The sequence below is a fragment of the Ornithorhynchus anatinus genome, chromosome 9 (assembly GCF_004115215.2).
Source record: "Ornithorhynchus anatinus isolate Pmale09 chromosome 9, mOrnAna1.pri.v4, whole genome shotgun sequence".
Lineage (NCBI taxonomy): Eukaryota > Metazoa > Chordata > Mammalia > Monotremata > Ornithorhynchidae > Ornithorhynchus > Ornithorhynchus anatinus.
Genome location: NC_041736.1, coordinates 1,237,779 through 1,254,347, shown reverse-complemented (window position 1 = coordinate 1,254,347; position 16,569 = coordinate 1,237,779). Strand labels below are relative to the sequence as shown.

Genomic DNA, 16,569 nt, shown 5'->3' with positions numbered 1-16,569 from the left:
TTCCAGACATCGATGAGTGCTTGGTGTTTGGAACCTGTTCCCATCAGTGTGTTAATGTCAAAGGGTCCTACAAATGTGTGTGTGACCAAAATTACCAGGAGCAAAATCACACCTGCAGAGCCAAAGGTAAAGGTTACAAAAGTTATAAAAAATGTTACATATTATGAATTGTTTGTATTAATGTCTGTCTTCCCCTCTAGACTGTAAGCTCATTGTGGGCAGGGACTGGGTCTATCAACTCTGTTGTATTGGATTCTCTCAAGCGCTTAATAATAATAATAATAATAATAATAATGTTGGTATTTGTTAAGCGCTTACTATGTGCCGAGCACTGTTCTAAGCGCTGGGGTAGACACAGGGGAATCAGGTTGTCCCACGTGGGGCTCACAGTCTTAATCCCCATTTTACAGATGAGGGAACTGAGGCACAGAGAAGTTAAGTGACTTGCCCACAGTCACACAGCTGACAAGTGGCAGAGCTGGGATTCGAACTCATGAGCCCTGACTCCAAAGCCCGTGATCTTTCCACTGAGCCATGCTGCTTCCGGTGCTCTCAACACAGTGTGGCCTAGTGGATAAAGTACGGGCCTGGGAATCAGAAGGACGTGGGTTCTAATCCTGGTTCCACCACTAGTCTGCTACGTGACCTTGGGCAAGTCACCTCTCGTTCTGTGCCTCAATTACGTCCTCTGAAAAATGAGGATTAAGACTGTGAGCTCCATGTGGGACATGAACTGTCTGACCTGATTAGCTTGACTTTACCCCAGTGCTTAGTACAGTGCCTGGCACATATGACACAATGCCATTAAAAAGATGGAAGCTCTCAATCAATATTATTGATTGATTAATAAAGTGTCACGGTTGCACCGCTGACATTTTGAGTTAAACTTCAATGTGGGAGCATTTGGATGAAGTGCCTTCTTTGGCAAAGAGCATTTTGAGCTGTGGACTTTTAGTTGTATTCCTAAAGTCCATGTGATTTCTCTACCGATTAATGAGTGCCCTTTTGTACAATGAGATTACAGTCTAGCGAGGGAGACAAACATGAATATAAATAAATAAATGAATAAATAAATAGCCAATTTGCTCGTGAGTGCTGTGGGGTTGAGGGAGGTGGGTATAAAGGGTGCAGATACAAGTGCTCGGACGCCGCAGAAGGGAGTGGGAGAAAAGGAAATGGGGGCTTAGTAGGGGAAGGCCACTAAAAGCCCCTGGAGTCTCCTGGGGTTGGGGGTCCTAAATCTAAAAGATCCTAAAATGGCCTGGCAGCTTGCCAAGGTGCCATGTCAGCATGAGAGTATAAAGTCATTGAAAAAAATGAACAGTGATTGCTTTGACATTCGTTGAAATTGACTTTATTTTTGTATTTCGTTATAATAATCTCCAGGCTCTGAAGATCAAGTTCTCTACATTGCTAATGACACTGATATCCTGGGTTTTATATATCCATTCAACTACAGTGGCGATCATCACCAAATTTCTCATATTGAACATAATTCAAGGATAACAGGGATGGATGTGTATTATCCAAGGGATATGATTATTTGGAGTACTCAGTTTAACCCAGGAGGGATTTTCTACAAAAGGCTCCCCGGTGGAGATAGCGGACGGACAGCCAGTGGTTTGATCGTAAGTAAAATGCGCTTCCCCTCACCTCTCTCTCTCTCTCTCTCTCTCACACACACACACACACACACACTAATCAGAATCAGTATAAAACGGTTCTGTCCCCCATAGTTCCATGCAGTTGTTATTATAGATCACCAACCCAAAGCGATCGTTTTGGCCAATGGACGGATCTCGTCTTTGCTGGGGATGGGACAGGATGACTCCTCTCCGATGTTTGAGGAAAGATGACAGCAGAAGGGCTCCGGGCTCGAAACTGAGGACCAGTCTTTGTGGGATTGCGGATGGCAAATAAGGAAGGCTATAAATATTCATGAGGGTGGACGTTCTCTGCGCACGGCTATCCTGCAGGACGAGTCCCCCCGCCTCGCAAGCCAGAGATGTTCTCGGCTTTACTGAAAACAACCTCCATTATTTATGGCGTTGTTTCCCAAAGCCTCCTACAGCGAAATCAAAGGCATATTTGGAAAGCCTTCACACCCCGAGAAGCCTGGGTGTTTTCTCTTCATTTACTCGGAATATGGCAGAATGAAGATGAAACACCCTTTGCCACTTCTCCTCCATTGTGAGGAGAGCACTGATAATGAGTAAACAGAGCAGCAAAAGCTGGGGAAAAAAAAGACAAAGGACAAGAATTTTCGACCCTTTCCCCGCTATCTTCCTCCACCTCCTTCTCCTTTTTGATCTTCTCCCCTCCCCCGCTCCTCCTCCGCAGTTTCTTCTCTCCCTGAATATCTTGGCGAAGCTTTTAGGATTTTTCTCTGATTGACGCTGGTGTCAGTCAGGACTGGAGACATCCCCCCCCAACCCCTTGAGGCATCGCAGCCAGCCGTCCCGTCCTTCACGCTCCAAGATGGGACCGCTGATGTCAGATAGGCCGACGTGTGACCGGTGCACCCTCTCGCCCCATGTGCCCATGGGGACACAGATCCCAGATTCGTCGGTGCGAATGCTCCGGTCCATGGGTCTGAGCCTGCCTCTCGACATCCCGATGTCTGCAAAGCCTTTGCGAAAGACAGTGCCCCCTTTCCTCCCCACCAACACCATCACCCCACTCTGGGCTGGAGGTGAATGGATGAATGAACGAATGAAGCTTGAAAGAGTGGGAGCCTAGAGATTCCTCCAGCACCATGATGGTGGGTGTGGTCAAAGACAGACACCAGGGCTGGGAGGACCATCTCTGGATAATGGAATCTGGAAGCACTGTGACCTACTGGAAAGACCCGAGCCTGGGAGTCAGAGGACCTGACTTCTAATCTCTGATCTGCCACTTTTCTGTTTTGTGACCTTGGGCAAGTCACTTCACTTCTCTGTACCTCAGTTACCTTATCTGTAAAATGGGGATTAAGACTGTGAACTTCATACTGGACATGGACTGTGTCCAATTGGATTAGTTTATATCTACCCCAGTGCTTAGTAAGGTTCCTGGCACATACTAAAAGCTTAACAAATACCATTAAAAAAAAAGCAGTCCTAATGTTCTGAGTAAAGGGTGTGACACTAACACACACACCTACTGCCTTATTCTCCTGTGCCCCTCTCTCTCTCTTTCTCTCTCTCTCACACACACACACACACACACACACGCACATCCAAAAGGCAGCACCATAAATTCGGCTTGGTTTGATAATTTTCCCTTCTTTGTAAACCCTCCTCTTCCAGTGCCCGGAATTCAAAAGACCCCGGGACGTTGCCGTGGACTGGGTCGCTGGGAATATCTACTGGACTGACCACTCACGCATGCACTGGTTCCTTTATTATACCACCCACTGGACCAGCCTGAGATACTCCATCAATGTCGGCCAACTGGACGGGCCCAACTGCACCAGGCTTCTCACCAATATGGCAGGCGAGCCCTACGCCATCGCTGTGAATCCCCCCAAAGGGTAAGATCGGCAGTTTGAGGGCTCGGTGGGGTGGGATTATGATTCTCTCATTGCATTTCCCCGATCAGAACAGAAGGCCGTGAGGCCCTGAGGAGAGAACACGGTCCACGGAGTCAGGAGATTGAGATTGTAATCCCGGCTCCACTTCTAGCCTCTCGTGTGACCCGGGCCAAGTCACTTCACGTCTCTGGGTTCCAGTGTTCCCACCTGTATAATGGGGTTCAGATCCCTGCTCTCCCTCCCTCTTGGATTGCAAGCCCCTTTTGGGACAGGGACTCTGACTTGATTAATCTATATCTATCCCATTGCTTAGCCCAGGGCTTGGCACATAGTAAATATAGTCAATACTCACCAGAACTAACCAACTCTAGACTCTAAACTCCCGCTAAAATGTAAATTCGATGTGGGCAAGGATTGTGTCTGTTTATTCTTATATTGTACTCTCCCAAGTGCTTAGTACAGAGCTCTGCACACAGTAAGCGCTCAATAAATATGACTGACTGACTGAACTCTCAGACAGAGTTCCCCACCCAGCAAAGAATCAGCAGCGCTTCCCACACAGCCAGAAACTAATGCCCAGGAGCAGAAAAGGTCAGGCCATTTGGGGGGGTGCAGCCCCTCTTGAGCCCCCCAGTGGGCTGTTTGCCACCCTGGAGCAGGGCAATGGAGGCACCTGGAGGCAGGAGAGCACTAACTAAAGAGCTCCCGGTAGAGTGGGTGACCATTTCGTCCGCCGAAAGCCTCAGGTGCCCCTGGGCTCAGCACCCTTCCCAGGTCTGTCCGACTGGCGGGCTGTCCGGCCATCTGAAAACACATGCCAGATCTGACTCCCGGCCTCGGCTCTCTGCAGGATGATGTACTGGACGGTGGTGGGGGATCGTCCCCACATTGAAGAGGCAGCTATGGACGGCACGTTGAGGAGGGTGTTGGTCCAGAAGAATCTCCAGAGACCCACAGGTAGGCTGCGTCTCGCCGGTAGGGCCGGCCCCGAAATGGAGGGGTTAGGGAGGCCCGGCTGGCTGGGCTGTCAGTGGCCACGGTTTCCTGGATTCCACCCACGTGTGGGAGAAATCTGGTGGAGCGTGAGGTGGGGTGGGAGAAGCCTGGTTTACCGACGATCGTACCGACTGGAGAGAGAGGTGGCAACGGAGGCATTCCCTGGCAGGACACCTTCCTCCCAGTGCTCCTTCCCATCTCCCCTCCCATCTGCTGCCCCTTCTCTGGCCCTGACCCCACCACCTCAGCTCAGACATAGTTAAGCGGAGTGAGGGATCCAGTCCTGGTTTTCTCCTGCCGTGGTCAGCGGTCACCATGGCTGCCACATCGGAGGCGTCGGGGAACCACTGACCCCAGATGGTCTGGTTCAAGTTCTCCGGGGTGCCACAGAGCAGAGGCTCTTGGGTAATGAGCAGTCGTACCCCTTAAGTTCTCATCGTGACTCGGCGGCCCCATTGAGGTATCGTTGGATATGAGGGCTCCATCCCATCGGGAGCCTCCCGAGTGGCCGTCCCTGCCAGTCGGCCCCATGGCGAGGGAAAATTGAGTCATGGTGGGGAGCGAAGAAAGGAAAGCCTCAGGACCCCCACACGGGTCTCAGTGGATGTAGCCCTCTCATCCCCCTCCCTACTCCTGCTGAGAGTTGCTGGAGGCGGGGAGGAGAAGACATATAATTCCCCTTTATAAAGAGAGAAACTGAGTCACATCCAAAATCCCACCTGTGGCCAGAGTCGGAATTGAAACCCAACATCTGGGACCACTTGGGACCTCAGCACCTGACTCCTTCCAGGCAGCTGGGTTACCTCAGGAATTTCCCAGGCAATCATCCATTTAATTTCCCTGCAGTTAATTAGAAAAACAGTGTGGCTTAGTGGAAAGAGCTCGGGCTTGGGAGTCAGAGGTCATGGGTTCTAATCCCGGTTCCACCACTTGTTCATTCAGTAGTATTTATTGAGTGCTTACTATGTGTAGAACACTGTACTAAGTGCTTGACTGCTGTATGACCTTGGGCAAGTCACTTAATTTTTCTGTGCCTCATTTCCCTCATCTGTAAAATTGGGATTAAGACTGAGCCCCATGTGGGACAAGCTGATTCCCCTGTGTCTACCCCAGCGCTTAGAACAGTGCTTGGCACATAGCAAGCGCTTAACAAATACCACCATTATTGTTATTAGTCTGTTATGGGAACTTGGGCACTTAACTCTCTGTGCCTCAGTTACCTCATCTGTAAAATGGGTATTAAGACTGTGAGCCTTATTTGGGACAGGGACTGTGTCCAACCTGATCATCTTGTATCTACCCCAGCACTTAGTACAGCTCCTGGCACATAGTCAGCACTTAAACAATCTCATAAGAAAAAAAATGAACATGGAAATATGGAAAGGGGAGTGGGAAATCTTAATAGGGGGCTTTCCTCTAGCTAAATGATATCAGAGAACTCATTTAAAACAAACTAAGCTCCTTGTGGGCAGGGAACGTGTCTGCTAACCATTGTACTGTACTCTCCCAAGCATCTAATACACTGCTTTGCATATAGTAAGCACTCAATAATTACCATCGATTGATTCGAGAAGAGGGAATTTATGGAAAACAGTCGAGAAAGGCAGTACTGATATCGGGCGGCAGTCAATCGATTCCATCGATGGTATTTATTGAGTTCTTGCTATGTGCACAGCACTGTTCTAAGCACTTGGGAGAATACAGTCCAATAAAGTTGGTCAACACTACTCCTGCCCACAAGGAGCTGACAGTCTAGAAGGATGTTCATCAGTTTACAATAGAGAAGCAGCATGGCTCAATGGGAAGATCCCGGGCTTGGGAGTCAGAAGTCATGGGTTCTAATCCCGGCTCCGCCGCTTGCCAGCTATGTGACTTCGGGCAAGTCACTTCACTTCTCGGTGCCTCAGTTACCTCATCTGTAAAATGGGGATTAAAACGGTGAGCCCCACGTGAGACAACCTGATCACCTTGTATTCCCCCAGTGCTTAGAACAGTGCTTTGCACATAGTAAGCACTTAACAAATACCACCATTATTATTATTATTATTAATTGTGCTATTGCCCATGGCCATATGTTTTGGAATCAGGATGGCCTAGAGCAGAGCAATGGGGATGGCTGTGGTGACAGCTGCTCTGGTTGCTGCTAGAGAAGAACTGTCCCACTCTTCCTCAGTCATGGTCACAGCAGCTCTGTAGCCTGGCCAACTTTAGCATCACGGTGGCTGTTGGCTTTTGGTGCCGGAGTGGAGGGTCCCCTCATTCGGTGTAGCAGCTGGAGGGGCCAATTTGGGCAGTGCTGTCACCCACCTTCCCCCAAGCATTTTCAAATGTCCGTCTCGGGGCAGGGAGTTGGAGGAAGTGAAGGGGAGTGGCACCCCTTTCCCACACTCCGGACTGGCTGGGCAGCAATACCGAGCTGGGGTAGGGGAATGGCGAGCCTTGGAAGAGCAAGAGTTGAGATTTCTCTTTATGTGTGAGTCTATCTTTCTCACCCTTTATCCCTCCCACTCTCCACCTCTCTTCTTTCCCCTACCTCGTACAGATCAACTCTGCACTAAATTTCCTGGCAGCCAATCCCCTCTGAGACCAACGTTTCCATTGATCTGGTGCAATGGGCCTTGACCCAGCACACTAAGCCCTCCCCTGTCATTCCTTGAATGTCATTATCAGCAGACTTGGCGATAGCCACTCTCCATTTGTCTCAATGCAGATTGCTGCTTACTGTGACCCTCTCTCTGGTAGAGTCCAGGCAGATTTACACACACCTTGTTTTCCCGTTCCAGTCTCAGATTGACACACGGGGTTTCCTCCTACAGACTCAAGATAGGTACATTGGGTTTCCTGTACAGTCTCGGTTCAGAAACAGCCCCACTCCATCTGGCCCTCCGTTTTTGGACAGTGCTGGTTTCTGTCTGTCTCCTCACGTGGATGCTTTTTGGAGGTGGGAGAGGGTACTTGGGATGGAGGCGACAGAGAGGTGGGCCCTGACGACCTCCCAAATCGGGAGCCTGATGGATGTCCTTTTGGGCTTTTGTTCTCAGCACTGGAAACTTCCCCTTCATCCACGGTTGTAAGAGCAAAATGGTATTTAATAATTTAATATTTGTTAAGCCCTTATTATTTGCCAGGCACTGTACTAAGCGTTGGATTGGATACAAGCAAATCAAGTTGGACACAGTTCCTGTTCCACATGAGATGCGCAGTCTAAGTCATGTTCTTCCCTGGGTCGGGGAACTTCTGGCCGGAGCTAGGCTTGCCGCCTCCTCAGTCTGGGAACAAGTGATTGAGGCTCCTGGCTCGGAGCCCGGCGCACTCATATTTCCAGACTGAGCCAAATTCACACAAGTTTAAGTTCCTCAAAATCCAGGACTGAGTCTTTGACTTCTATCAGAGGTTCCCCAGCACATGTGCAGTGTGGTTCAGTGGAAAGAGCATGGGCTTAGGAGTCAGAGGTCATGGGTTCTAGTGCCGGCTCTGCCACCTGTCAGCTGTGTGACTTTGGGCAAGTGACTTAACTTCTCTGTGCCTAAGTTACCTCATCTGTAAAATGAGGATTAAGACTGTGAGCCTCATGTGGGACAACCTGATTACCCTGTATCTACCCCAGTGCTTAGAACAGTGTTCGGCACATAGTAAGCGCTTAACAAATACCAACATTATTACTATTATTATTATTATTATTACCTGTGTCCAATACAGCACTCAGCATACGGTAGGAGCCCAGTACAGTGTTCTGCACAAAGTAGACACCCAGTAGAGCCCTCTGCAGCCAGGGGCACTCAGTACAGTGCTGTACTTACAGCAGGCAACAAGTAGAGTCGTCCACATGCAGGAGGCACCTAGTACAGCATTCTACACATGTTGTAGGTACAGTACTGTGCTCTGCAAACATGCCTCCAAGTTGCTGCCACGTGGCCATAGCAATCCGAGGGGACCCATGGTTGGAGTGGGAAAAGGTAGGCATGTCAAAGAGGATAAGAGGGCCCAAGAGTGAACAACCCCCAGTTCTTCTCCGTGTCCTGGTGTTCTTGTCGGAGCCAGCGTTTGTTTGGGCTGGGCGGGCCTCCAGGTCGACCCAGGGGACGGCTCAGGGGCTGACGCTCTAAGAGATGTGAAATCCCATTAAAAGCTTCCCTGCGGTTCCTGAATCTGCCCCACACCACCCCCATCCCTAATGCAGATGAGTTGGAGAGGAACTGAATCTTTTTTCTCTCCTCCTCATCTCCAAATGAAAGCCCAAAGGGGTCACGCTGACATGCGATCCAGAGAGACCAATTCCTGGGCCAACTTCCCAGCATCAAGCTTTAACAAGCCCTTCTCCTCTACGGGAGAAACTGGCCGCTGCCGTACAGCCTTTCTACTTTGAAGATGGGCTCTCTCATGAAAAGGCTTCCAGAAAAATAATAATAATAATAATGGTATTTGCTAAGGACTTATGTGCCAAATACTGTTCTAAGCGGTGGGGGAGATGCAACGAAATCAGGGGCTCACAGTTTTAATCCCCATTTTACAGATGAGGTAATTGAGGCACAGAGAAGTTAAGTGACTTGCCCAAAGTCGCACAGCTGACAAGTGGAGGAGCCGGGACTAGAACCCATGACCTCTGACTCCCGAGCCCGTGCTCTTTCCAAAATCAAAGCCACTGCTCGTGGCTCTGCAGACCAGAAACCCCAGGTATCTTAAGGGTTCGCGGTGTGATCTTTCACTCAAGGCCAAGACCTCAGCACCGGCATGAGGCAGAGGTGCACCCACTGGGGTGGAATCTGGAGCACTCCTTCTGGACACTGTGCAGATGGAGGGTTGGGAAAGAAAGCGGGAGAGGATTTTCTGATTTCCACCGAGAAGACAGCAGCAACAGCAGCGGGGAACTCGATTCTCAGGTGCTCGGGGATTAACATGATGCCTGGTTAGCAGACCGATCAATAGATCGATAGCATTGATTGGGCATCTACCGGCGGCAGAGCTCTGTTCTGAGGTGCTTGGGAGCAGAATCCCATAGAGTTGCTCGTTGTGATCCCCGCCATCCTGGAGCTCACAGTCTAGCGGCAGGGTCAGGAAGGAGGAAGCAGTAGAGTGTGGAGATGTGGACCCGAGTGCTGTGAGCATGGGAGGCCCAATCGCCCCATCGTGAGGAAAAACCTGGGCTATGCTTTTCACGGCGATCCGCCCTCCCCTTGGTCACCTTCTCCTCTCCTTGCATTTCAGGTCTGGCTGTGGACCCGTCCGGCCAGCGCCTCTACTGGGCCGACATAGAGCTGTCGGTCATCGGGAGCGTGCTCTTCGACGGCTCAGGCGCCGTGGTCGCCGTCAGCAGCAAACACGGTGGGTGGGGGGGGTCCCCCCGGGATGAAGGATGGGGACAGAATTGGGCCAGGGACACCCCCTCCCCCGGAGACCCCGCGGGGCTTCGGAAGCTGCACTCCCTTAATAACACTTGGAATCCTCCCCACGCCTCCTCTTTCTTCATCCCCTATCCCGCCCACCCCCGGGCCACCCCGAGACAACAAGCGGTAATTGGAATTTCTCCACTTCGCCCCGAGCTCTGTTTTAGCAGTTTTTGTAGAAGAGCATCTAGAAACAATGCAGTTAAATGTCTAATGTCGGGGGCGGAATTAATTTCACCGGGTCCGCTTGTCTGAAAGGCATCGAGGAAGCTTTCTCCTTCATTGTTTACCAAGAATAGGAAGCTAGGGAGATGAGTTTCTTTTCCAAGGGGACCAAAGCATGGGCCGAGACTATGAGTCTCCCGTGGAGGACGGGAAAGGAGTGGGAGGATGTGGGGCCGCTGCCAATGAACCAGGGACCCCTGAGGCCAGAGCTCCCCCTCCCCACACATGGAGGGGCACCACAACAGTGAGGAGCTTGAGCCATGGGATTGATTGTCTCTGTCCCAGGATCTGGCGGCTGCTTCTCCTCCCCCACTTCCCTGCTGTTTCCCAGCCTCCTTTGTGTCTCTTTGATACCGAGAGCAGCAACGACAGCTGGCAGGGAGTGGAGATCCCAGAATGGAGATGTGAGCGTGGCCCGGGAAGGCCGGAGGGAGTCGTGGTGCCCGACTGCGGGTGGGATTCATGTGGCCAGACTGTTCCTAGACACTGGCCCATGATAATGGGCTCTCAAGGGGGAGAGTGAGTGACACCCCCCCAAACACACCCCTCCCACTGGACTCTGGAACTTGTTCGGGCCCCAACCGCCCCCTCCCTTATTTCAACCCCCGCAAAAAAAGTTAAGCTGGGCTGGGCCCCCCGTTGAACCCTGATCTTGGGTCGCTATCCATCCCCCTTTTCGAGGAAGTGTCAGTGGACAATTTGCAGACAGACCATTAATCCATTCTCAGTCAATGCATGGAGTTACTTCAAGTATCCGAATGTCACGTGCTGAGGAAACTCACCCACTGGAGCCCAGCCCAAGCAAACGGGTCTCAAAAGCATAGCGGACACAGAGACGTCTTCAGAGCCGGAGAATCCAGGCCAGGTGCTGACCTCTGACCTTCTATTTCCCTGCCGATCTAGGACTTCTGCACCCACACAGAATTGACATTTTTGAGGATTTTATCTACGGAGCGGGGCCCAAAGCCGGCGCCTTCCGAGTGGAGAAATTTGGGCGGGGCCCAGTGGACTACCTGCACTTGGACGTCGATAAGACGAGAGGTGCTTTGCTGTCCCACCGCCACAAGCAGCGCGAGGGTAAGAGCTGGGCCTGAGGGCCAGGCAGGAGCCATGTGCTCCAAACCTCCCCTTTCCAGACTAGAATGCTTCCTGAAAACAAGAGAGGGAGAGGGAGAGGGAGACATACACATCCCTCTGCAAGGGCCTGTCAGGAGTCCAGTGGCCCCCACCCTGGCAGCCCGAGACCCATGCTTATCTCAGGTGGACAGTGATTGGGTCATCTGTAATGGTCAGATGGACCATGGTTGGGTAAGGGGTTATAATGTCCATGAGGAGAAAATCATACCTCTTCCTCGCACAGAAGATTCAGTCACTGGGCAGCATTTCTGGCACAAGGATAAGCTTGCCTCCATCCACCCCCCCCCAGTCAACTAGTCCAATGGACTCCTCCTCTATGCCTCCAACTGCTTCCAGTGGCCCCCTCTGAGTCTCGCAGGGTGTGATCTAGAGGGCAAGATTGGGTGGCAGCAGGGCAGACGGCTGGTACCCCAGAAGCTGTGCCCTCTGGAGGGAAGCCTGCAGACCCGGAGGCGAATGTCAGGGGGATGAGGGACTTGGGCCCTTAGCGGCAAAAACAACAGTAATAATAATAATTTTGGAGCTCATTAAGGCTTACTATGTGTCAAGTACTGTACTAAATACTGAGGTAGATATTAGACAGATGTAGTCTTTGTCCCACATGGGATGACAGCCTAAGGAGGTAGGGGGACAGGAATCGAATCCCCATTTTACAGTTGTGGTATTTGAGGACCAGAGAAGTTCAGTGACTTACCCAAGGTCACCCAACAGGCAGGTGTTAGAGCCAGAATTAGAACCCAGTCATCTGTGTTCTTTTCAGTAGGCCACACTGAACCAGGTTAGGGATCCTTAGAGATGGGGATGTGGCCCGTGTGTCCGGGGAAAACCTTTTCAGGGAGCATCCATCTCTTGCAGCCAGAATTCCCAGACAGCATCCCCTTCAGTCCCATTCCTCCCTTCCGGACACCGCACAGGAATATCGAAGGCTGGTGGTCCATACAGAGTCTGGCTCATTAGCCACATGCAATCCTTTGCCCATGATGGTGTCCAACTACATCAGTGACCACTTTCTACTGCCTGGCTCCAGTTCAAGTTTCATCACAAGAGACCATGAGCAATCCCATCCTGGGTCAGACATCTGCCTATAACTGACAGGGGAAACTGGTTGCTTGGAAGGATCAAGGGATGGCTCTCCTGCTGGAGATGTGATCCTCAGGGATGCCGAGGCATGCACCACCCACCCTTCCGACCTTTAATTCTAGAAACTCATCATGGGGCTGTGCATCTATCCAATATCCTTTTTTTTTCTTGTTACTGACTGACCTGGGCCACCATGATTTTCTTGTGTGAGAAAGAAAATGTCCTTTGCTCGATAAGCTATTACAACGATGTGACTCTGGAGGGAGAGTCAGAGGTGTTGGGTGGTCCAGGCTGGATGCGCCAGAGAATAGACAGGGGTGTTGGATGACCTTTGCCGGGGTCACCAGGGCAGAGTCAGGGATGGAGAGAGGAGACTCAGGGGTGTTGTGTGGTCCATGCTGTGGTCAATGGGAGAGAACCAGAGGTGTGGAATGATTCATGCTATGTAATTCACTAGAGGGAAAATTAGGGGCAAAGAGTAAGGGGTAGATGACCAGATGTGGAACAATAGGAAATAACATCTTTGAGCTTAGTCAATTAAAAACTGAAATAAGCGTTTTGTTTGCTTTTGCTTTTTGAAATATCCTAAACTCCCCATTTATCAGAACCTCAGGGGATCCTAGATTCGTGTTTGGTAATCTGACAGTCTGTTCTACTAAAGCTGGCTCAGTTCAGGTAGTTTTAGAAACATACAACATACACTAACAGACTTTTAATAATGTTCAAGAAATGCAAAAGGAATGTACTGTGTCAAGGCTGAAATATGTGTCAGCAGTTGGTGTTCGTCATGCTGTCGAACTGAAGGCTGAGCCCGGAGGATGTCGAACTGACCATCTTGTGGGAGGGTGTCCCGATGGCATCCGGTCAACTCTAACTTCACCCCACAGAAGCACCTGGCATTCTGCCTGCTCCCGGGACTTCTGCTCACATCGTGTGCCAATTCTGTTTCCTGCAACAGCTCCCAACCCGTGCCTGCGCTTGACCTGCGAGTTTCTCTGCCTCCTCAACCCCAGTGGAGCCACGTGTGCGTGTCCCGAAGGGAAATCCTGGCTCAACGGAACATGCAGCGACGAGACCCTGGCAGGTGGGTGCTTCGCGGGAGCCGGGGGTGGGAAACGGGCTCCAGGGCTATTCAGTCCATCAGTGAGTCCATCCATCAGGGCTATGTACTGCCCACAGAGTATAGAGCACAGGAGAAGCAGAGCGTTCCTTCCCTGTCTACCTGGAGTTTACCCTCTAGACTGTGAGTTTGTTATGGGCAGGGAATGTGTTTATTGTTGTATCAGACTCTCCCAACTGCTTAGTACAGTGCTCTGCACAAGGTAAGTGCTCAATAAATACAACTGAGTGACAGTCCATCACAGGTATGTCTTGAGTGCCTACTGAGAGCAGAGCACTGTACTAAGCACTTGGAAGAGTACAGGAGAAGGATGGCATTAATTCACTATCCCTAAGCGGCTTACACTCTAATGAGGAGTAATGAGTCCATCACAGGTATATCCACTGAGCACAGAGCACTGTACCAAGCACTTGGGAGAGTACAGAAGAAGCACAGCACTCATTCCCTGCCCTCAACGGGCTTACACTCTAAAAAAGAACAATCGATCCATCCCAGGTATGTCTTGAACCCCTTCTGACTGCAAAGCATGGTCCTGAGCACTCAAGAGAATACAATAGAGACATGACAGTCATTCCTTGCTCTTGAAGAGCGTAAGAGTCCAATGGACAAAAGTGATCTACACACAGTGGAATTAGGAGGAAGAACCAGAATAAAGAGCATGAAGTAGTTCAAATACATCAGAATGAAACAGGCGAATAAATAATAGAATGTAGAGTAATAATTGTGAAGAATCATATGAATGTATAAACAAGTACCTGAATAGATGTGAGTAAGTGGTGAGAACTGGAATGAAATAGATGAGTACCTAGGTTGGCTACTGAAGTGTTGTGAATTAATCAGTGAAGGCTTCCTGAGGAGGTGAGATTTTTTTTTTCAATTTAGAGGAGTTTCAAGCTTGTCCTTTAAAGATGAAAGTAGCCAAGGTAGAGGAGAAGAAGCATTCAGTGTTTCTTAAGACCCTAGTGCCAATAAGACTGTGAACCCATTGTTGGGTAGGGATTGTCTCTGTTACTGAATTGTACTTTCCAAGTGCTTAGTACAGTGCTCTGCACACAGTAAGTGCTCAATAAATACAATTGAATGAATGAATGAATGAATGAATGAATAAAACTTGCCCCTTTCTTTTAGCACTCAACTTCTCGTCAGTATGAGTTTCGGTGAGATTTCTGTGTAGAAGGGATGACCGAAAAGGGCATCCCCCAAAATCTTGCCATAGGCATAGGAGTGGAGGAGGCTGGGAACCATAAGAGAACATTAGGAGAGGAGTCGTTAAGCTAATAACTATAATAATTGTGGTATTTGTTAAGTAGTTACTATGTGATAGATACGAGATGATCAGGTCAGACACAATCTCAGCCCCACATGGGGCTTACAATCTAAGTGAGAGGGAGAACAGATATTAAATTCCCATTTTCCAGATGACCAAACTGAGAGAACAGAAGTAATTTACTCAAGTTCACATTGCAGACAAGTGGCAGAGCTGGAATTAGAACCTAGGTCTTCTGAGTCGCAGGCCTGTGGTCTTTCCACTAGACCACACTGTTCAATTCAGTTTTCCTTCCTTTCCCCCTCCTTCCCACTCCCTACACTCAATCCCCAAGTATCCTCCCCCTTCCATGTGACCCAAGGAACTGGGCAAACCGATGGAGACAAGGGAGACATATGGTCCATTCTTCCAGCTCCGAACATTGCAATCCTCACACTTTTTGGGGGGCTTTGTTTAGCATCCCTTCAGAGGCATGTCTTTACAAAAGTCTTCCCTTCCTCTTCACAGTGGTACAACTTTACTGAAATTAAAAACTCTGGTAAGTCAGAAGTTTGACAGACGTCTTCCATTTCGAAGCCTTTTCTTTATGAGATTTAACCTGGACCTATGAATGAGAAATCAAAAATCAGGGAGATTTAGGGCTATTGATTTGTGCAGATCAATGTCAATTAATTTTCTCATAATTAAAAATTGGGTATTGCCAAGTTTTCTGGATCTTTGTAATCACCTGCTTTTCTCTAGCCGCTATTGTTAAGTGATTAGTACATTGAATGTTTCTAATCTTCATGGGGGAAATTTGAAATTCAAATCCTACTCATTCTTAGCCAAGTGTTCACCTGCTGGCTCGTGGAACTGATTGTAATTACCCGAGCACAGTTTTTGGTGGGCAATTGAGTTATTGACAAAAACCGCCTTGTTTTGATTCAAGGAAACAGTTTCACATTTGCCGATGAATGGCCAGGGATAGTTTTGGTATTTAACTTGTCCACCACAGAGGGATACACTGGGTACAGAAAGTTTAGGACTGATGAATTCCACGTAGCCCTCCGGGGAGAAAAGTTGGGTCAGGGAGACTCGGCCAAACCTGGCAGCTTCTCCCTAAGCCGAAATGATTTCCATGACAACCCTGGTGGTGGGGATGGTGATATTTGCAGTCAAATAGCACCGCCTTTCTGAGGAGACCAAAGTGCACCTACAGAGGCCCTGGATTTTTCTTTCTGAATTTTGATGCTTTGGCCACCATTACTCAATTAGTGCCTTTCTTCTGCGTCAGTCACAACAGATGGTCCCCGGTATTGACCGAGTGTCTGTTATGTGAAGAGCAGGGCTCCTTGGGGAATTGAAAGAAAGAATGAGACAGAGCCTCTGCCTTCAAGGCTTTCACAATCCCTTGGGTACACTTCAGTGTATTTCTGAGAACCTTCAGTCTGACAGAAACTTGCTTGTGGTTTTCTTTACTTCTCTCTATGTGCTCGCTCAGTTCTGCATCAGTGGCACCCTCAAAGGATGGCCATTCCACGGTCCATTAGTCTATTTACTAGTATTAGGTGACCCTGTTGGCCCATCAGAGAGACAAATAGTTAGCCAATAATAATAATAATGATGGCATTTGTTAAGCGCTTACTATGTGCAAAGTACTGTTCTGAGCACTGGAGAGGATGCAAGGTGATCAGGTTGTCCCACGTGGGGCTCACAGTCTTCGTCCCCATTTTACAGATGAGGTAACTGAGGCACGGAGAAGTTGTGACTTGCCGAAAGTCACTCAGCAGACAAGTGGCAGAGCTGGCATTTGAACCCATGACCTCTGACTCCCAAGCCCGAGCTGTTTCCTCTGAGCCACGCTGCAGCC

General features: G+C 49.6%; 1 protein-coding gene across 1 annotated transcript in view; it reads left to right on the top strand.

Moving 5' to 3' along the window:
* Positions 1–16,569, top strand: part of LRP1B (LDL receptor related protein 1B) — a 389,846-nt gene that overhangs the window by 336,464 nt on the left and 36,813 nt on the right. The window contains 7 exon segments of the mRNA XM_029072223.2: positions 7–126; positions 1,387–1,628; positions 3,288–3,511; positions 4,362–4,468; positions 9,713–9,829; positions 11,020–11,193; positions 13,292–13,417. Coding sequence (XP_028928056.2) covers positions 7–126; positions 1,387–1,628; positions 3,288–3,511; positions 4,362–4,468; positions 9,713–9,829; positions 11,020–11,193; positions 13,292–13,417 — 1,110 coding nt within the window.